Genomic DNA, 23,255 nt, shown 5'->3' with positions numbered 1-23,255 from the left:
TGGCAAAACAAGCATTATATGTAATTGGAAACACTCTAGGAGCTTAAGAAAGGATGAATTCTTTTCTCAGTAGTTTTTGATATAATTCTAGAAATGCTAACAATAAGAATAAGAAAAGAGAAAAAAATTTAAGTTATAATGGTAATCAAAGTAGAGACAAAACTATTTTCATTTGTGGAGGACATGATAATTTATTTAGAAAATCCTATGGACTTAGCAAAGAAATTGAGACAAATCTAACAAAATAATAGGCTACAAAATAAATTCACAGAAATCAACAGTATTTCTGTATGATTGAAAAGTCCAACAGACAATAGAAATTGAAGTCCCATTAAAAATAACTAAAGAATACCTAGAATATTTGAGAGTCACTCTGCCAGTTTTCCTTATTTTTATAGGTTTAATTACATTAAGAAATAAAGAATAACTGGAGATACATTTAGTACTCATTGCTGGGACATGTCAATATAATAAAAATAACTACTGCCAAGGTTAATTTATAGATTTATTGGTATATTAATTGTAGGTATAGTTTATAGAATGAGACAAAGTAATAAAATTGATTTGGTGGAATGAATAATTTAGAATATGAAGAGAAATAATGAAGAATCATAGTAATGAATAGCAGTCCTGTGGAGAAGAGGCCTATCATTTTTATTATCACTATCACTACCATCTATCAAACAGCTACCATGTAAGATCAGCCACAATGAAGTAGCCAGGCATCTTGAGGATGAGATAGGAAGTATCTTGTGCCATCTCCTGTAATGGCAAATTCTCTTCAGACATCAGTATTTACCACCTGTGACCTAAATTCCCTAAAACACTAGAGTACCTGTCCTTCCCCCCTCATGCTACCAGCCTTGCATTTTGTTTCCAGACTACTACCAGATGCCCCCAGGCCACCTTAGTTGAGGCAATAAGACATCCCCAAGGAAGAGGGAGAGGCACAAAGCAACATGGGCCAGGTGGCTCAGTCTCCCTCCAGGACCCTGATTCCTACTTCTCAGACCTGGTGGAGGCAGCTGAGGACTCAAATCCCTGAAGCCCAAGCAGTAATGTAACCTTCTCTAATCTCTCCCTCCTGGCAACACCAGTTTTGTTTTTGGATTGTCCTCCGTTCCAGTTATAGAAGGGATCAACCCTTGTGGAAATGGCCCTGGTAGTTCACTTTGCTGTATCCTATCAACCTCAGGGCGATAGAAATGGGAAAGAAAGTTCTTGAGACCAAGTTTTTGGCATTTTCAAATGATTCAAAATCTGAAATGTGGTTTTATTAGTGGAAATAATACTGAGGCATTTTGATCTGTTTTGGTGCTGTATCTCAGGGATCATGAAGGTCTTTCTTGCAGTTGAAACTGCCTTTATATGTCATCTCTTTTTATTAGAATATGGACTTCTTGAGAGGAGGCTCTCGAAAGTCTTTTTCTATTTGTGTTTTTTAATGCTTAGCACAATGCTTTGAACAGGATTAGTGCTTAATAAATTATTTTTTGTTCATTCCATACCTGAAATTCTATTTTAAATAAGTAATCATCAAAATAATTTGAGTATTTGATACTAGTTAAAATATAGAAAAGTCTATTAAAGGACAAGACAATATAAAATAGAATCAGAAATAGTATAATAAATTTTAATAGCAATGTTTGAATTCAAAGAATAGACCTCTCGCCCTCTCTTCTTTCTCTCCTACTTTTGTCGAAGTAGGATCCATGGGTGTGAAAAAGAAGTATGTAATACTTTGGTAATCTATTACTTTTTTTGATGTATTGATGGCTTTGTTGAACTTTTTTTTTTCTCTTTTTTAAATGGTTACAAAGAATAGTCCTTTTTGGAAGGAACATGTGCACAGACAATGTGGAAGTGCAGGTGATATTAAAACAGAAGATATCAGCAAAAGTTTATGTAAAATATGTTTCACTTACACTAATCATTTTTAATTGAGGCTGTTTTCGTAAGGTACCTGGCACACAATTTCAGATAAAGTTCCTCCACAAGTAAAAGTTGAAAAGTCTCTTGGTGTAAATGTGGAGGGGGAATTTGTTGAGTGTCCATCTATGTTAATGTGATATTTCATGAAACTAGTACGAGAAGAGTGATGTCTAACATTACTTTTTTTTAAAAAGGAATTTAATTGGGAACTTTTGATTGTGGTATAACCAAATACCCCAAAACATTAATGTTTGGTTTGTAATTAGGGAAATAAATTCTTTTTTATTCTGTGGTTATTTTAGGACAGAATTAAATAATTTTTCTTCCTTTTTTTTATGAATTTAGCTAAAATTAAAGAAGCTTTTGAGAAGTTCAAATCACAGCATAGGTCACAAGAAATTTTGCCTCCTGGAGTTGAAGAAATTGTGCCAGAAGATATCACTAATGTGCTGTTAAAATTTGAAATCAGAGAGGTATGTGTATATATTTATAATGACTTTTTGACTTAGGAATTTGATGGAGGAAGCTTGAGATAGCTTTTAGAAATTTGGAATCACCCACGTATTTGGAAGTAAAAACATCTCCATTACTAATTTAGTTTTCTAAAACTCCTATGGTTCAAGGGATTTATATACTCCCTTCAGGGATGCAAATCCAGTCTTTCCATGAATTGTTATCCTTTTGGGCTCTTGTCTTTGCCCTCCCATATATCTTCTTGGGCAGGAGTACTCTTCTATATAATTTGACATTAAGAAGATGCCAGTAGAACAGGTACCCTGTCCCTTGGTCATCTCTCACTCTTATCCTAAGACTGCTTCCCTTTTATATGCAGAGACCATTTGTCTGGGAGCATCATCTTTTTTTGCTCTTTTTCTTCTATAGTTCTTTGCTAGTACTGTGCTGTATTCTACTCAGGTAAACCATATGCTTCTTGTTTTGATTGTGTCTTTGTCTCAGTAATGTTTTAAATCCTTATGTTAATAATGCTTATCAAGCTTTAGCCATATCTCAGGGTAGAAATTTTAACGTGAACTACAACTTAATTTGTATAAAACATGATGAGACTTGGAATATGATTTGACCTTCGGAAAGTAATTTTTTAAAAAATAAGAATTAGGCATGTAAGGAAAACAGGGAATAAAAAAGTAAATTAAAGATTTTTTTGAGAAATCCTTAAAAGTAGAGAGAATATTATCTTTTTTTAAAATTCTTTTTGTACCTGCAGAGTCCTAGAGAAGTACTAGTGAATTTCTGCCTCTTATTTTTCTTTATTTATAATCTTATAGTTTTAGAGATCTTGCTTTAATTTGTTAGATATCTATATCAGAAAGAATACTTCAAGAGAGTAAGCTACTTTGATGAGTTAAGGGCTTTGTTCCTTATATTATCTGAATACTTATAAGTAGTTGTATAATAAAGCATAATGTTTATCTGTACCTATCATTTATACTATAGCAATCATTGACTTAAAAAGAGAATCATATTTGAATTGATAATACTTTATCATATCTAGAGAATTTGATCATTTGCATTTCTAAAAATATTTTTATTTTCATATATTTTGAATGGTCTTCATATATATTTGCCTTTGTTTTCCAAAGATTGTTTTTTAAATCTATATTTAGTAGTTATTTCTAATTATCATTTGGTTTTTTTCACTGTGATTCATGATATCTTAGTTATATAGTCCTTGTTGGAAAATTTGAAATATTTTTATTTGTGTCCCATTTCCTTTTTTTTGTCCTTCAATTTTTAAAATTTATTTAATATTTATTTATTCTCATTTTGTACAATGTTTTTTATACATTAATAAAATATTCTTGTTTAAGAGTAAACAAAATACCCCCCAAATATAGACTCACTTGAATGATAAAGTAAAGGGGAGAGAAAAAAATTAAAATTAAAATAATAGTAATAATTGTAGGTATGGCCAGGTGGTGCAGTGGACGGAGCACCAGCCCTGGAGCCAGGAGCACCCAAGCCCATATCTGGCCCCGTACACCCAACAGTCACCCAGCTGTGTGACATGCAAGCCATCCCAACCCCACTGCCCTGCATAAATCAAAAAAAGAAAAAAAAAAGACCTAAAATAAAACAGTAATAGTAGGGGTGGCTGGGTGGTGGACAGAGCACTGGCCCTAGAGCCAGGAGCACCTGGGTCCGAATCTGGCCTCAGACATGACACCCAACGATCACCTTGCTATGTGGCCCTAGGCAGGCCACCCAGCTCCATTTGCCTTGCACCTCCCCCAAATAATAATAATAAAAAATGTGCTTCAGTCTGCGTTCCAACACCACCAACTCTGTCGTGGGTGGATCACATTATTTATGATAAGTCCATCACAAAAGTTACTTCCATATTTTTCCACCATTGCCATTGCTGATCGCAATTCCCTCATTTCCTATTTCTCCACTACCATGTACTATATTTTCTCTCTCCTTTCACTGACTCTGCTGTAGGGTAGCTGAGTGGCGCAGCAGACAGATCCCTGTTCCCTGAATTCTATTCTTTGTCTGAAGGATTTGTTCTCCTCAGAGAGTTTTCTTATCTCTTTTTCCATCTGGCCAATTTTGCTTTTTAAAGCATTCTTCTCCTCAATAACTTTTTGAACTGTTTTATCCATTTGACCTAAGCTGGTTTTTAGCATGCTATTTTCTTCAGCATTTTTTTTCCCTTGACTAAGCTCTGCTGACTTCATTTTCATGTTTTTCCTTCATCTCTCTCATTTCTTTTCCCAGTTTTTCTTCTAACTCCCTCATTTGATTTTCAGAGTCTTTTTTGAGCTCTGTCATAGCCTGAGCCCAATTTCTGTTTTTCTTGGAGTCTTTAGATGCAGGAGCTTGTGCTTCCTCATCTTCAGACTGAGTGTTTTGATCCTTCTTGGGGTGATAGGCAAAATATTTCTCAATGGTGTTCCTTTTGTTTCTCTGCTTGCTCATTTTCCCAGCCTAAGCCTGTTTTGGGGGTGCTTCCTGAGCTTTTGGGACACTCCCACAAGGGTCTCAGTGTGTGATGCTCTGTCCTCTCTCCTGGTCTGTGAATGACCATAAGCACCGCCCCTTCTGCCACAGGGCTGAGGTGTGTGTTGGGGCCCTGTTGTTCTATTGGGGGGGGGGCCTAGACTTGGATCAGGATCTGAATGTGGTCAGAGCCCCAGAGTCCTGTTCCAGGGGCTGAGGACAGAGCTGGGCAGTCTCTCTTCACTCCCCTCCCTAGGTTCAATGGACTCTTGCCCTGGGGGCTCCTGTTTACGGGCTTTGCCTGCTTCTGTTTCTGGATCTGGGCTGCCTTGGCCAGGCTACTAGCTGTGTGTCCTGAGGGCTGGGCTTCATGTGCTCGCTCTGGCAGAGGTGTTCCCCTCCCCCAGCTGTTCCCTCAATTTGTGCTGGTGCTTCCCGGGGCATAGCTCAGGAAACTCCCCCGCTGGTATGAGCCTGGCTCCCAGCGCCCTGGGGCTGCCTCTGGGAGGCTGAAGTTCTTTCCCTCTGGCGGGCCACCCCTCTGACAGGCCACCCCTCCGACCCCGGGGAGCAGAGCCTTTCTGCCCTTTTCCAGGTTACCTTGAGTAGGAGAACTGCCTCACTGGGTCCCTCTGTGGGTTCTGTCTCTCGAAAATTTTTTTTTTTTTTTTTTTTTTTTTTTTTTTAGGTTTTTGCAAGGCAAATGTGCTTAAGTGGCTTGCCCAAGGCCACACAGCTAGGTAATTATTAAGTGTCTGAGACTGGATTTGAACCCAGGTATTCCTGACTCCAAGGCCGGTGCTTTATCCACTATGCCACCTAGCTGCCCCATGTCTCTGGAAAATTTAAAATCCTTAGTTTTGAAGTTTTATGAGAGAGTGCTTAAGACACAATCCTCTCTTGTCACCATCTTGGCTCCACCCCTCCACCCCCCATTTCTTTTTAATTGCTGGAAACATGATTACTAGATTAAGGGCTTTTTAATCCCAAAAGAATTGGATAATGAAATTGTATTTCCTGAGTTATAAATACTCTATTTCCTAATTAAATATATACTTCATATATATATATTCTTATTGTCACTAAATAATGTTTCAGATTGCTTGCTAAAAAGCACACATGATATATGATATAGGCAAAACTCTAAGGTGTTATTTAGAAGGAAAAAGACCTTGACTTTTGGTTACCACTGCTGTTTATTAATAACTTCATGACCTCTTTGGTAATAGCATTATATGTAAATAGTAAAATGAAACATCTCTCACTTTTTTATGGATACTTCTGAAAATGTTTTCTTTTTATTAACTAAATCTTTTCATTAAGCAGTATATATGTGTTTTAAACTTACTTGTAGAAACCAGTTCATTTGAAATGGAGAGAAAGCTCAAATGGCATGCATTTGGTTTCTTGAGAGCAGTGGCAGCAAAATCTATAGTCTGACCTGAGAAGGGCTTATTAAAGGCTTATTGTACCGGTCATTGTGAGCTGGGTGCTGAAACTACAAAACCAAATTCAAAAAAGTCGTATCTCCTCTTTTTGTCGCTCTTTTTTTTTTAAGTTCTCCATAAGAGATTTATTGTTTGTGGTCCCCAGTAAAATTTTAAATTCCCAAATTTTTAGCTTATGAGAGAATCTGTCCTTACTAACAATCCTAGCTATTATAGATATTTACCAATATTTCTTATTAGAATATTTATGACAATCAAAATAACATGATCATAATTATGCATTTAAAAACTTAAACATTTCTTAACTTGTTTATTAATATACATGGATTACTTTTCATAGATCAGCCCAAATATATAGTTGTCTGATTAAAAGAGATCGTGTAGCTTAATAATTTCATAATTCCAAGTAGCAATTAGTAGGTAGCTCTGTTCCTTTTTCCCTTTCAGGGCTAGATCTTGGTCAAAAAAAATCCTAGAAATTATTATCTCAGAAACCTTTCTCCTTAATTAAATCTGATTGAGGAAGTGATTTCAAAAGGGAAAAATTATCTTTGTTCAGTTTCTCACAGAAGTAAAATCACTATAGCTTTCTTTAAAATGCTCTAGCATGGAGCTAGGCTCTTCAATCTTGGCAAATGATAGTGTCCTAAATTAGATGATAATTTGCTATTGCTTATTAATTTTAAATTAGTCTTTTTAAACAATTAAATCCCAAACTCACAGAAATAAAAGGAGTAATCACATTATAAAATTCTTGTTTCATTTATACTAGGACTAGAAATAACTCATGGATTTTATTTTCCCAAATGTTGTCAAATAGGACCTTAGATGAATAATTTATCATTTTTAGTTATATACTTAAATTTATGTGAAAAATCAAATTACAAAAACTTTCATAATCTTTTTCAAATTGTAGTCAAAAGTTTGGTAAATTACTCAGAAAAGTAACAACACAATATTTTCACATTACTTTCTGTACTTACAGGAGCCATTATTTATAGCAAAAATTCTTCCAGGTTTTAAAGTATACCTTTCAAATTCCATGGTACATATTACATTAAACAATCTTTAATTTGTATAACGTTTGTATACTTTAAAATGCCCAATCAAAACCTAACTACCTCTCTATAATTTTTGATTCCTATTTTCTCTTCTTTTTCTAAAGAAGATTTTATTTTATTTTATTTTAAAGATTTTATTAATTTTGAATTTTACTGTTTTTCCCCTAATCCCGCTTCCCTCCTCTCACCCCCGATAGAAGGCAGTCTGTTAGTCCTTACATTATTTCCATGGTATATATTGATGTAAGTTGAATGTGATGAGAGAGAACATATCCTTAAGGAAGAAACAAAAAGTATAACAGATAGCAAAATTATATAATAAGATAACAGGTTTCTTTTTAAAATTAAAGGAAATAGTGTTTGGGTCTTTGTTCAAACTCCACAATTCTTTCTCTGGATACAGATGGTATTCTCCATCGCAGATACCCATAAATTGTGCCTGATTGTTGGATTGATGAAATGAGCAGGACCATGTTGCTGTTAGGGTGTACAGTGTTTTTCTGGGTCTGCTTATCTCACTCAACAACAGTTCATGCAAATCCTTCTAGTCTTTCCTGAATTCCCATCCCTCCTGGTTTCTAATAGAACAATAGTGTTCCATGATATACATATACCATAGTTTGTTAAGCCATTTCCCAAGTGAAGGACATTCACTTAATTTCCAATTGTTTGCCACCACAAACAGGGCTGCTATGAATATTTTTGTACAAGTGATGTTTTTACCCTTTTTCATCATCTCTTCAGGGTATAGACCCGGTAGTGGTATTGCTGGGTCAAAGGGTATGCACATTTTTGTTGCCCTTTGGGTGTAATTCCAAATTCCTCTCCAGAAAGGTTAGATGAGTTCACAGCTCCACCAACAATATATTAGTGTCCCAGATTTCCCACATCCCTCCCAACATTGATCATTGTCTTTTCTGGTCATATTGGCCAGTCTGAGAGGTGTGAGGTGGTATCTCAGAGATGTTTTAATTTGCATTTCTCTGATAAGTAGTGATTTAGGCCGCTATTTTTTTTAAACATTCTCTTTATTTTCAAATTTATTTCTCTTACCTCTTCTACTCATGGAACTATCCCTAGGAACAATAACAGCAAAAAGGAAAAATATAAAAAATATTTTAAAAAGAAAAGAGGTCATCAAAAACAGCACAAGTTTCACAGGGTTTTCAGTGTTCCTTTTGGTCATTATAATTACTCGGTATTCATTTTTGTTGTTGTTTGTTCCATTTATGTTGTTTTAGTCATTGTGTATATTATTTTTCTGGTTATAATTACTTTACTTAGCATTATTTTATTTTGACCAATCTCCTAGAGACCTTTCTCTAGTCTGTTAAAATTAACTATTCTTTTTTTTTTTGTTCTTGCTTTATGATTAGGTCACAATCCATGAAATCTTAACATTTCATACATTTAAAAAAATCTCTTAAGTGTTTTTCATAAATCATTTGGACTTTTTATTTCCTCTCTGATCTTAGACAAATCATTTATGCCATTATTTATTCATCTGTGAAAATGAAAGAATTGGACAAAATGATTCTTGGAGGTTTAGTATAGGTAGAATAGTGAACATAACAAAGGATAGCTTTTACTTAATCTAGAATCTCAATTTTTAGATTTTACTTTTTTTCTTTACTATCTTTTGAAAATTAATTGTACAGCTATAATGCTGCAAAGTTCTCACTACTTCTAGTGTGTCTAATGTTCAGATGATAATTTAGTTATAGAATAATTGGATTTCTTAAAACATACTGTCACTTTTTGGTTCTTTTACCTTGAGAGGTTTTAAAAATGTTATCTTTTATGAGAATTGTCAAATCTATTAAATGTATGTTCTTTATTTTCTTAGGTTCTGGTGACATTGATGAAAAAATCAGAAAACAAAGCAAAGCCTTTACATGAACTAAATGTGTTACAACTTGGAATAGAGGCCAGAGTTAAAACCCATGACATGACTGCTAAAATGTATCTCAAAAAAATTAATATGAAATCTCATGATTTCACAAGTAAGTATAAAATTAAATGTAGGCTTAATGAAAGATATTTATAGTAGTAAGAGGTTTTCATTCTTTGTTATTATCATGCTAAGGAACTATAGAATGATGTCACAAAGCATTTCATGTAACAATTTTTAGTAAATTAAAATTTTTTTTCACTAGGGCTACTCATTGTTTAACAAAAAACTTAAATTTTTAAAAGAAAGTATAATTGTTTATTGAAGTGTAGCATTTGTTATATTATAACTTGACAGTGAAGGTACAGTTATTATTGGGTACTATTTTTAGATGTGATTTAAGTATTTTGATTTCTCAGGCAAATCTTTCTTTCTTATAGATTCTAAAGGAAAACCTCTTTATATCATTAACTCTTGTAATGTAACTGAGGAACCCCTTCTAAAAATGGAATTTACAAAGGTATTGATATTTATTTTATAGAACTCTTCACTATTTTTATGTTTGGAGTAATGTTATTTATTTTGCTTTTTTTCTTCACCTTTACTTGATATTTTAAAAAATTTATAATGGTATGGTTATAAAAATTATGTAAGATTATATGTCCTGGTGTGCTGCTACCCTTGAAATCTTCCATTCATCTTTAAGATTTTCAGTCAATAGAGATTTGCCACCTCAAAGTTAAATCCAAGTTTAGGTGCATTTAATGTAATCTAGATTTCTTTCCATTGTTCCATTCAATTATTGCTGGCCTTTCCAAAAAATTACTGTTAAAGTGAAACTGCATGTTTGTGAGAGACACAGACAAGGATAGATAGAAAGAAGAAATTTAATTGGAAGTTGTTGGACAGCAAGAAGATAAGATCTCAGAAGAAGAGCTGAAAAGGATCTTTAAGAGGTCTGCAACTCTTCTCCCCTTATTTTACAGATAAGGCAACTGAATCATAAAGCTGTTAAGCCTTTCCCAGGGCCACACAGTTAGTAAGCTTCTGAGGTAGGATTTAAACCCACCTAACCACCTATAACTGTGCATCTTTATTCGTTTTTATTTGTTATTTCCCTGGGTGCCAAGTCATCTCTGTCCCTGTCTGGTGCCATAAATCCAGTTAGTTACAGATCTACCCAGACAAACTGAATCATCTTTTCCCTTCCTCTCAATTTATAATATCACCCTCCAAGTGAAGGCAATCCTTTAGTCTCCTCTAGGATATTATAATCTTCAAACTGATCTCTTAGTTTCTAGTCTTTTTCCCCCCAAATGCAGCCTTTACATATCTATTAAAATTAAACAAAAAGCAAGGTTCAACTGTATTACTATCCTGGTAAGAAAAAAATCATGTAGTCAAAGTATTGGAGGTAAAAGAATCTTTAGAGGTTTTCTTTTTCTTTTTAGTTCCACACTCTTATTTTACAAGTAAGGAATCTGGAACTTAGAGATGTTTAAACACTTGCAAAAAATCAAGTTAGTAGCACAATAATGAACTATGGGTTAGATATGATGATTCTAAACCCAGTACTTGTTTTGTTCTCCTAACTAAAGGCTAATTTAATGAACTCCTCCTCATCTTGTCATCATAGAACCAAGGCTCTTTCCAATCTGGCTCCAAGCATTATTGGTTTTATTTTATATTATTCCCTTTGATACTGTGTTCTAGCAAGACTTAGGAGAACTCTTGCCATTCCCTAGATTGTACTAATACTACACATTTACTTGGAAGCTGCCACACCCAGAGATTCAGGCTTTCACATCTCTTGTTCCTGAAATATTCTGCTTTAAGATCTAGTTCAGGTTCTGTCTCATCCAAGAAGATTTCTATGATCAACAACTTCTAACCCCTCATCCCCACATAAGTATAAAAGTTTTTTCTTCTTATTTTCCTTATTTTCTTAGAATATTTAGTCCAGATATCTCTTTTGCCCTCATATTTTATTTTTTGTCAGGTTTTAGCAAGAATCATAGATTTTGAGTTTTTTATTTGTCAAAAATTCTTCTTTTTGCCATGTTAAAGATGATAGTTTCTTAAGGACAGTGACTTGGTTTTTCATCTTTATCTCCATAGAGTCTAGAATAAAGGTGCTTAATGAAATTGGAACATGTATAATCTTATTGGTTTAAATTAAGGAATCTAAAAGGGAGATGAGAATAAAAGAATAAGGGATTAGAAATTAAAGATTGCTACATTGGATCTAAAAAGACTGGCTGGTTCAACTTCTTACTCCGCTAGTGGCAAGCAACTTTTGAGTTTAAATTCTACCTGTGATACTGTTTTGTGACCATGATTAAATCACTTCTGTAAGTTTTAGTTTCATTTTGAATGAAAAAATCTAGTTGAACTCAAAAGTTTATTTTGACTCAGGCTATTGAATTCTTTTCATTTTTTTTGTGCAGTACATCTTTTCCGGTAGCAACATTTGTTTTTAAAAGCAGCAATAATAATTATGTCAGGGAACTTTTTTTCCCCTTAAATTTTCTTTTTCATAGTATAGCAGAGGAGGTGCAAGGGGAGAAAATAATTAAATAAATAAAAATTTAGAATATGTTGTCCTAGATTTTTCCATGTATTCAAAGTGCTGTATCATATAGATGCATTTTTATACTATGAATATAAATTTATTGAGCTTCATTTAAAATGTGAAATATTGGAAATTAAGTTTATAACCCTTTAAATAGGTCAATAAAATAAATTCATTGCATATGTTTTTAATGTCTATTTTCAAGTGATCTAATCTTACTTTATTTACAGGCAGATACTGATGGACCAGAATTTAAAACTGTGCATAATAATACTAAACAAACAGTAAAGGTAATTATTTTATGGTTCATTCTCAGCAGTTAATTATGGGGTTAATCATTTAATCTAGATCATCAGTATAAGCATGACACAATAGCAGTCTCATTGGTTGCTATATAAAATAGAAATAAAGATCTCATAAGAAGAAAATTTTAATTTCCAAGAAGAAGTAATTTGTTTTACTGAGTTCAATTGTGAAATTGATTCAATATTTGTTGAACAGGCAAATATGTTTCCTTAAAAATACCTTTTAAAACTCTTAGGCTACTACATTTTTGACTCAATATGATGATAAAAGTTTTGATTAGCCTTAATGTAGGAATTCCATGTGGGAATATTCTTTTAAATAGATGACAGTTTCTGATGGCTTTATATTCAGAGTTAATAAATGTATAAAGTATTTTAACTTTTCAAAATTGAATACATTGTCTACAACGTATTTTGTCATTCAGTGCAGTTTTTGTCTGAAATGTGGCCTAATGTCCTTTATCAAAGGCCTGCATCATTAAGTAAAACTAATAGATTTGTGAAGCTATGAAAAACCAGTTCAAGATAAAAAAATTACAGTTATGCTTAGTAAGAACAAATGTGGAGGTAGCTTTCTCTAATCTTCACTGGTATTTTTAGGTGTTCTGTATGATGAACTTGTGCAAAATGTTTTTGATTCTGTTTTTTGTGTTTTCTGAAATAATTCTGTTCCATTGTTTCTTGACTTAGGTATCATTTTCATCATTAGACTTAGTCCTCCATTTGGAATCTTTGCTATCCATTATGGACTTTATATCATCAGCTGATTCATCCCATGGTCTTCCCTCTAATCAGAAGGGATATGAGCTGAAACTGCCGGTAGAGGAATCTAAAAGCACTGCTGCCAAAGCTGGTATTATTCTTTTTATCAAAAACTAGTGTAGTCATATTAAAAAAACCCCAAAAGTCTGTTGGCATTTGTGAAAATTAGTATTCAAATCCAATAAGTTAGATATACAAAGGCAGACTAGATTATCTAAAAAAGGAAAAATAAATGTAGTTTTTGCTTTGATAATAAGATACTTTAATGTGATTTTCAGTTACCATTAAGTTGTCATCAATCCTTATTCTCTCACCCCCATATCTGATCTGTGATCAAACCCTATCATTTCTGTATTCTCACTTACATATATCTTCTTCTTTCCTTTGGCACCATCACTACCATAGTTCAAACCCTCATCACCTCATGCATGGATTATTAACGAGTATCCTGTAGGTGTAGGTGGGTCTCCCTATACCAAGTCTCTCCCCACTTTAGTTCATCCTTCACTTAGCCGTCTTGTTGATCTTCCTAAAGCAAAAATTTGGTCTCAATTCCTCCCATCCATTGAACTCCTTAGACTTTCTGTTACCTTCAGAATAAAATAAATAAATCCTGTTTATCTTTTCATGTTCTTCACAATCTGGTCCCTCCCTGTCCTTTTAATCTTCTTACACCTTACACCCCTTCACATGTTCTGCGGTCCAGTGATACAAGCTTCCCTTGCTCTTCCTTGTACATATTTCATTTTGTGACTGAGCATTATCACTTTCTGTCTCCCATGCCTGGACCTCTCTCTCTCTCTCTCCCTCTCTCCCTCTCTCCCTCTCTCCCTCTCTCCCTCTCTCCCCCTCTCCCCCTCTCCCCCTCTCCCCCTCTCCCCTCTCTCTCCCCCTCTCCCCCTCTCCCCCCTTCCAGCTTCTGTAGCTTTCTTCAGTCTTTTCCTTCAAAGTCCCATCTTTAAGAATCCTTTCCTGGACCTCCTTCATTTCATTGACTTCTTTTTGAGATGATTTGTGGTTTTATGCCCTGTAATTGTATAATTGTTTGCGTGTTATCTTCCCCATTGTGTTGTGACTCCTTGAGAACTTGGACTGTGCTGTCAACACTTAGTAAATGCTTGTTGACCTACTGGATAGAGGAATTGAGAAGTGAACAAAGATCTTAGTGATAAGACCCACTATTTCCTACCAGCACTCTTCAGTGACCATTTGTTAGGCACCTCCTGGATTTGTATGCTGGGTGCTGGGGGGATGCAAGGAAGAGCAGGCCAATCCTGAACAGGTGAACTATCTGGCAGAAAGAAACCAGAATCAAAGTTAGAAGAGAGACATGCATCCAGAAAATAGGAAATGTCACAGTGTACCTTGAGAGATCATTTATAATTGATAGAATTAGGGAATTCAAATTCCTCTGTTTTCCTACCATTTGGGCAGGCTGCTTAGAACTCTCTATTAGAGAACTGTGCTGGTTTACTTCTTTCTTTCCTGTCATTCAACAAGCCTTTTATTAACACCTATGATGTACCTACATTGTTTCTTGTGATTTGAATATTTTTTTTGTGAAATAGGCTAAAACTTGTTAGAATATAGACTTTGAATAAAGTTATTTGTAGATACTGGTAACATTTCCACATCATAATTAGGGACAAGTTTATTGAATTCCATTATAGAAGTGTTTTTTTCATGTAATATATTCTCCTAAAATACCAAATCAAATAATTATACTTTTAAGGAAGAGAGTCTGCCTGATATAGTAGCATCAGGATAGTGAAAACCTTGGATTTGGGATTCAGAGTTCAAGTCTTGGTCCTGATAACTTACTAACTATTGATTTTTTGGGCAAGATCCAGGAAAATGTAACCTTCTTAGGGGGAAATAATTTTTTGTCCTGAAGACACTTCACAAAAATTTGTTGAATTACTTTGAAGCCACTTAACCTTTCTGAAGCTTTATAAAATGGGAATAGTAATAATAATAATAATAATAGTAATAATAATAATAATAATAATAATAATAATAATAATAATATAATGTAGTAATAATAATGTCATAAGGTCATTGTGGGCAGCACATTCTGTTGTTATTCTTAGTTGGTTTTCCTCTTCATTTAGAGTTTGTTTCCTTAGTTTTAATCTGATTAATATTTGAAAATTAATATAAATTGTTTTAATCTTAAATGTTTAATTAAGAATTGTTTTTGCTTTAATGTTTAAAGTACTAGAGATAGACAAAAATGAAGCTGGTTCTGACCTCAAGCACCTTATTTTCATTTTATTATTTTGATTTTTCATGATACTAAAAGTACTTTTTATTCCACTTGGTTTGAGATTGCATTTTTTTGTCACATCATAATTATACTTTGCTAATCATGATGTTTTGATAATTTTTCAGTATCTGACATTTCCCATCAAGATGTTTTTGATCTGAAAGCCACTGCAGAACTGAATGCATTTAATATTTTCGTCTGTGATCAGAAGTGTAACATAGCAGAAATTAGAGTACAAGGCAAGTAATTACACTAGTCACCTTACTTCGATCTGTGATATAGTCTTTTAGTTTTAAAAATGTGTATAACAAGTTATTTTGAAATCTGATGGCTATTATTTTACTTCTAAATTAACAGTATAATGCATGTGTTGTGAGTAGTTAATGAATTTAAAATTTTTTCATATATAGATGTAGGGTATAATGTGAGAAAATTTTAAAGTAACTTGTTAACTATATATATATATATTTATAATATATATGTATATATACTTGTACCATTTTTATAGCTTACAAATTGTCAGACAGTAGTCATATCATCATCTTTATTCCTTTTAGAGACATCTTAAATTGGAGCAGAAATATTAAGTTGATTAAAAAATACAACTTCCAAAAATCATATGCTTAGTTTATTAGTATGTTTCAAGAATCTGATAAGATTTCCAAAGCCCTACTGATGATTCTAATAGAAATCATCATTTTATGATAAAATCTACATACTCATGAATATAGCCATTCACATGCTTAATTTGTATTGAGCAGTTTGCAAGGTAGTTTGTTGTTTGTAAATATGGGCATATACTGCTTTCTAAATGTGAAATCTATTAGTAGGTTTTGTGAAGAGGGTCATATTTTTCCTGTCCAGGAAGTTGTAGATCATCTTTATAAGGATTTTTTTTCAGCAGCTTGTCTGAAGATAACAATGTGGGAGGCTTAAGACAGGATCAGAAAAAAATAACTATGCTTAAAAGGAATATCTTTTGACTAAAATATCTAGAAATCAAATATAGCTCATATGTAGTCTAATAAATACTTGAAAGTCTATCAAGTTTAACAGTTTGATGAAGCAATTATATACTTAGGATATTTTTGGATATTTAAATTAAGATTTATGAGCCTAGTTGTCTTTTGTAAGTTGCTGGCTCTTACTTTGATTCTAATCTTTAATTTACCACTGTGGTAGAAAGACTCTGTAGCTGTTTTTAATTCAGAAGGTGCTACTTGCTCTAATATATCATGAAATCAGGAATTTTCTTTTGGATAAGGACTTTTTTACTTATTAAGTATGATGGCAAAAAATTTGCTGCTTTAAAATTTTCATGGGGTTGTAATTCTGAACATGCTTAAAAAGGGTCTTGATGGGGTGGAGTCAAGATGGCAGCATGAAGACAGGAATTCTTGGAAACTTATTCCTCCCCAAACTCCAAAAGCTGTCAAATTATGACTCTAGCCAAAATTTAGAGGGGGCAGAACCCACAGAAAGACTGAGTGACACAATTTCACAGTCCATGACAGCTTAGAAGTTCCTTAAGAAAGGTCCCAACCACTAGGTCCAGTGATTGGGAAAATCCACAGCGCAACACAATCCAGGGATCACCCGGAGCAGCTTGAAAGGGAATAGTGAGAGAATTCTGCCACACCAGTGTGAGTGTGGAGCAAACACTGGCCTCAGAGCAGCCCTGCAGTGAGAACCTGCAGTGGGAATTGGGGAAGCCAGCCTGTACTTCCAGAATGCATCCCACAGACTGTAAGGGGGTCAGGGAGACTGCAGAAATCTTTCTGCTCTCCCTGGGGCAGGACTCAGCTGTTTGCCTACACTTAGATCCAGGTTGTGGGTTGGGCTTCTGTGCTATGATAGCTGAGCAGGGACTCCCCTCACAGCTCCAGGCCAGAGGGGAGGGCCCGTGGTCATCCACATATCAAAGCACAGGGAAGAAAGCAGTTAGAGCCTCTCATAAGACCTTGGAGGAATTAAGCCAGTGGGGTGTCCCCAAAATTCCCAAAGCCTTGGAAGTGTGGTAAATCAGTCATAGACTGAGGAAATGAGCAAACAAAAGAAAAAGAAGAATCTGACCATAGAAAATTACTTTGGTCCCATAGAAGATTCAGGAGATGACAAAATCAAAGCTTCTGTATCTGAAACCTCCAAGAGAAATAGAAAAATGGGTTCAGGCTATGCATGAGCTCAAAAAAGACCTTGAAAAGTAATTAAGGGAGGTGGAGGAAAAATTGGGAGGAGAAATGAGAGCAATGTAGAAAAATCATAAAAACCAAATCAGCAGCTTGGTGAAAGAAATACAAAAAAAAATGCTGAAGAAAACAATATGTTAAGAACTTAGGCCAACTGGAAAAAGCAACACAAAAGGCAAATGAGGAGAATGCCTTTAAAAGCAGAATTGGCCAGCTGGCAAAGGAGATAAAAAAAACTCTCTGAAGAAAATAGCTCCTTCAAATGCAGAATAGAACTAAAAGAATCTGATGACTTTGAAAGAAATCAGGAAAAAAATAAAACTTCCAAAAAAGCCAAAAATTAGAAGAAAATGTGAAGTATCTCATTGGAAAAACAACTGACCTTGAAAACAGATCCAAGAGAAATAATTTAAAAATTATTGGGCTACTTGAAATTCACAGCCAGGAAAAGAGCCTAGACTTCATTTTTTTCAAGAAATAATATAGCAAAATTACCTAGAGATCCTAGAAGCAGAGGGTAAAATAGAAATTGAGGGAATTCACCAAACACCTTCTGAAAGAGATCCCAAAAGAAAAACTTCCAGGAATATTACAGCCAAATTCTAAAACTGCTAAATCAAAGAGAATATACTAAAAGCTGCTATAAACAATTCAACTACTGTGACTCTATAGTCAGGATTACACAGGATTTGGCAGCATCTACATTAAGGACTCATAGGGCTTGGAATATGATATTCCAGAAGGCAAAAGATCTTGGTTTACAACCAAGAGTCAGCTACCCAGCAACTCTGAACATCCTCTTTCAGGGGAAAAGATGGGCTTTCAGTGAAACAGGGGACTTCCAAACCTTCCTATTGAAACAACCAGAGCTGAACAGAAAGTTTTATCTTCAAGAACAGGACTCGGGGGAACCATAGAGGAGGTGGACAAGAAGGACTAACTAATGATGTTGAATCACTTGTATTCCTGCATGGGAAGAAGATTCTGATAACTTATATGAGCTTTCTCATTTATAAGATCTGTTAGAAATTGCATGTGTAGACAGGGCACAGGAAGGAGTGGAATATAATGGTATAATATAGTAAAAAGATGGAGTCAATGGGTGTTAAAGGAAAGTACTGGGAAGAAGAGAAAGGAGAGGGAGAAGGGGCTAAGAAATTTCATGTAAGAGTCAAGAAACAGCTTTTTCAATGGAGTGGAATGGGGGAAGGTGGGAAATAGCATACACATGTAAGAGGGTATAGAAATCTGTCTTCCCCTAGAGAAAAATGAGAAGAAAGGAATGGGATAAGGGGGAAGGGAGATAGGTGATAGAAGAGAGGGAAGATTGTGGGAGAGGGTACTCAGATACAGTACACTTTTGAACAGGGAGAGGGTGAAAGGAGAGAGAGAGAGAGAGAGAGAGAGAGAGAGAGAGAGAGAGAGAGAGAGAGAGAATGAGAATGGAATAAATGAGAGTGGGAAGGAATAGAGCAGAGGGAAATAGTAATAGCAACTATGGGAAAAATAATGAAGCAACTTCTTTGGTGGACTTATGATAGAGAAGGCAAATCATCCCAGAGACAGAGCCATTGGAATCTGAACATAGACTGAAGTTCATTTTTTTTTCTCTCACTATTCTTGAGGTTTCTCCTCATCTTAGGAGGGGGGGGGGGTTGTGTTCATTCTCATAACAAGATTATTGTAATAATATAAAATAAATAAACCATTAAAAAAAAGGAGCTTGAAGACTCTCTCTGAAAGAGTGCTTTAATTTTACAGGTAAGACCTAAAGGTTCAGGACAATTAAATGATTTGATCACAGTGACACACAGAGAAAGTGTCAGAGGCATGGTTTAAATGGAGCTTTAGCATTAGCATTTTCCCCTATAGTATTACTACCTCTATGCTTCCTAGTATAATAAAATAAATCCTTAGTAGTGGACTGGACAGTGTTCAGTATTTATCCTAATGGAACAATCAAGAAAATTTTATTTTTAGTTGGAAGTAATATAAAATTATGAGGTCAGTCATGAAAGCCAATTCACTATGTTTTTCCTAGTGTTTAGTTTTTGTTGAACTTAAGCCACCTCCTTAGGCTATTGTTAAATATTAATTCTTGATTGCCTATAATAGATCAATCGATCAGTAAACATTTATTGAGTTCCTTGCTGTGTTCTGAGCACTGTGCTAAGTACTGGGGATATAAAAGAGGGCAAAGACAGGTCCTGACCTCTAGAAACTTACTATCTAATAGAACAAAGCCTATATATCACATTGGTAACCGTATTATCTTCAGCATTCTAGGGATACTTACTAACACATTTTAAATATCTATTTAAGATGCATATTTTTAATTTGAATATAGTCTTTCATGGATTATGACCTATATATTGGGATTCTTTAAAGTTGATTCATTTAAAAATTATTCTCCCCTCAAAGAAAAATTGTTTGTATTACTATATATCTTAACAGGATACTGTTTTGCTTAAATATTGTTAGATTTACTTTCTGTTGGACTTTCAAGTAAGTGAGAAAACTAATTGTTTCCAACAGGAATGGATGCATCTGTTTCTGTGCAGTCGAAGGAGACAGAAGTTTTTGCCAGGCTCAGAGATATCATAGTTACAAATGCTGATCCACTGTCAATTCACAAAAAGGTGATTTTCTAAAAAAATATAAATTACAAGATTAAAATTTATGTTTTGTAATTTGAATTAGAAAAACAGCTTAATAGGAAATAATATATGGAAGCAGCTTCTTACCAGGCAAATAACTGAAATGTTCCACAGTTAGAAAGAACTATCTAATAATTTTATTTTTAAAAACTCATTTGGGAGATATAGCCATTTGTGTATGTTTGTATGGGCAGCTACAAGGCACAATGGATAGAGTGTTGGACCTGGAGTCAGGAATAATAATATTCCTGAGGTCAAATTCAGGCTCTTATTAAATGTTACGACTCTGGACAAGGCACCTAACTGTTTGCCTTGTTTTCCTCATTTGTAAAATGTGCCGGAGAAGAAAATGACAAAGCACTTCAAATAGCTTTACCAAGAAAACCCCAACTGGGGTCATGGAGAGTCCTACACAACTGAAAAAAATGACTGAATTACAACAAAATATATGCATGTATGTATTTATGTATCTATCAGTCTATCTTCATCTTTACTGATGAAAAAACCAAGGCTAATGGCAGTTAGATGGTTTAACCATGGTGACACAGTTCCAGAAGCAAAATTTGAATTCAGGCCCTTGTATATTAGAGTTAGCACTTTCACTCCACATTACTGCCATTGCCTTCCCTTATATGATAAAAAAATCCTTTATTTTTAAAAACTGAGTAATGTTCAGTTTTAAGTCACAGTATTCTGTGTTGTGTGTGTGTGTGTGCATAGATGTATGCGTCTCCCTTGATTAAAAATAAAATGTTAGTTGTCCCATTTCTCTTCTATATTCTCATTTATAAAATTTGTCATTATAAGAGAATCATACTCCTGTTAGAGGAATAAAGCTCACAAGACTAAACTGATGTTAGTAAAATAATTAATGTAATAATTTCAGGCTGTCTCTATAGTGGGAGATGAAGTCTTTAGATTCCAAATGACTCTTTATCCAGATGCCACAGAAGGAAAAAGCTATACTGATATGTCTAAAGTAGATGGTAAATTAAGTTTAAAAGTAGGCTGCATTCAAATTGTTTATCTTCATAAATTCTTCATGACATTTCTGGTAAGTCTCTTTTCAATTCTAAGTTTTTTTTGGGGGGATGCCTAAAACAATTTTTGTGAGCACCTTTGAACCTTAGGGAGTCAAAAATGACCCATATTTAGCATTGTCATGCTCCACTTATGAAGCATACTACTTATCCTTGCCCTAAGCAGTAGAGCTTGCACCATTCTACATTGGTAGAAGGAGTTTCTTCATTTGGAGTTCCTTAAAGTCATGAAATCTCAGTTCTAGTCTAAACAAAGAGACAAATATCTAAGTTGCTTTTTCTTCTCATATAGCTGTTATTAGCAGATTATAAATATTAGAATTAGTGAATTGTCCTTCTAATTTTGTCTATGAATTTCTGTAAGTACTGTTTTTTTATTTTTCCAGTTGTATTTTAGAGAAATCTATTTTCTAATATTCACCTCTTTTCTCCTTTAAAGAAAAGGTTTTTTTTAATTGAACTTTACGTGAAAGGAACATGTGAAATTTTAAAAATTCTATCTTAAAACAGCTTCAAATTCATCAAATGTTGATTTGGTGCCTACTTTGTGTGAGATGTTTTGTCAGGCACTGATGATACAATATTAGATGATACAGAGCCTATTTTCAAGGAACTTTTGTAATGTCATGTGTATGCCAAATATTTAAAAAGATGCTTATTATAAAGGAGACAGACAAATTTAAGGAGAGGTCCAGGCAAAGTGTCATTAGATATTTGAGGAGGAAGAGGACACTTTCATATCAGGAAGGGTAATGATGAACAAATATACTGGAAGGTAGAGAGGGAGAATGCATTATAGGAATTTGTTCCATTTTTTATGTAGCTGCTTATTAAACATGGAAAATGTTTAGTGCCAGGGATACACATTTTCAAGAATCACATTTCAATGATTCAGAATGAATAGCTGTGGTCCAGACCTATCATTTAATGGATATTAGGATCTTCTAGTCAACACCCTTAACCAATGCATATTAGCACCTGATGTGTATTGGAAAGACAACTTCCAAATCTGTTTTAAAAAAAAAGTCTCTAGTGATAATCTGCTAGAACTACTTTTCTTGAGGGTTTTTTTCCTTCTCCATTCTCTACCTTTTTTGGTATTGATTTTTTTTTAAATAACTATATTCATCGGAGTTTATATTTTGTTGTTTATATTAGACATATTGTTCATTTTTTCACTTTTTGTTTAATATGCTTGCTTTTCACTTTCTGAGATGATACTTTCTTTCAACAGAGCTTCCTTGACAATTTCCAGAAAGCTAAAGAGGCTGTGAGTACTGCCACAGCCCACGCTGCAGAGAAGGCTGCTTCCAGTGTGAAAGATTTTGCTCAAAAAAGTTTCCGTCTTTCCATGAATATTGACTTGAAAGCACCACTTATTATTATCCCCCAGTCTTCAGTATCCTCTAATGCTGTTTTAGCAGATCTAGGTTTAATCAGAGTTGAAAACAAATTTAACTTAGTTCCTGTGGAGTCATGTTCTCTTCCTCCGGTCATTGACAAAATGGATATACAACTCACTCAGTTGAAGTTATCAAGGTATACCTTTCCCCCCTTGTAATTGAATTATATGTTTGGTGAAATGTAATCTAGAATTTTATTTGGGATAAAATATTGCAACAGTATATCCTTCTTTTTCCTCTTGCCACAGAATCATTTTGTGCTTCAGTAATTTCCTTGTCATTATATTTTGTTAAATTAATTGCATTATTCAAACATTTAATATCTAATATACTGATACATGTTATTGTAGGTTCAAAGACACGTTAGATATAATTCTTTTATTCTTAAAATTTATGATCTAGTAGAAGGATTTAGACATCAGTGCTTCAGGGTCTGCTTTCATTGGTTGGTTACTCTTTGATAGAGATCAGAATCTGACTTTGATTTAATATTTAACAATTACTGTGGCTAAAAAATTCCTCATGTTATGGCCACTGGCATACAGTTTACCAAGGGATTCTTAGTCACTTTCCACCTTTGTTTAGGCTCTATTGGCATCACCTTGGAGAACCTATAATCACTTCTGTTCTTCATTAAAGGAAGGAAAAGGTCATAATCACCAATAAATATAGGACAAAATAGAATGTGAAGGAATATAAAAGGTGGAAAAAGCTGTAACAATTCAAAAGAGTTTGTAAAATTTGCATCTGGATTTTTCAGTGTATGAG

General features: G+C 34.2%; 1 protein-coding gene across 2 annotated transcripts in view; it reads left to right on the top strand.

Moving 5' to 3' along the window:
* Positions 1-23,255, top strand: part of VPS13C (vacuolar protein sorting 13 homolog C) — a 206,026-nt gene that overhangs the window by 104,051 nt on the left and 78,720 nt on the right. For both annotated transcript variants that reach the window (XM_074234293.1, XM_074234294.1), the window contains exons 36-44: positions 2,278-2,405; positions 9,249-9,405; positions 9,734-9,813; positions 12,096-12,155; positions 12,861-13,023; positions 15,324-15,437; positions 19,923-20,026; positions 20,931-21,098; positions 22,319-22,623. In XM_074234293.1, coding sequence (XP_074090394.1) covers positions 2,278-2,405; positions 9,249-9,405; positions 9,734-9,813; positions 12,096-12,155; positions 12,861-13,023; positions 15,324-15,437; positions 19,923-20,026; positions 20,931-21,098; positions 22,319-22,623 — 1,279 coding nt within the window. The remainder of the gene's footprint in view (positions 1-2,277; positions 2,406-9,248; positions 9,406-9,733; positions 9,814-12,095; positions 12,156-12,860; positions 13,024-15,323; positions 15,438-19,922; positions 20,027-20,930; positions 21,099-22,318; positions 22,624-23,255) is intronic.

Source organism: Macrotis lagotis, chromosome 4, assembly GCF_037893015.1.
Source record: "Macrotis lagotis isolate mMagLag1 chromosome 4, bilby.v1.9.chrom.fasta, whole genome shotgun sequence".
In the NCBI taxonomy this organism is placed as follows: Eukaryota; Metazoa; Chordata; class Mammalia; order Peramelemorphia; family Peramelidae; genus Macrotis; species Macrotis lagotis.
The sequence above is the reverse complement of the archived record's forward strand: the minus strand, read 5'-3'. Positions and strand labels throughout refer to the sequence as shown.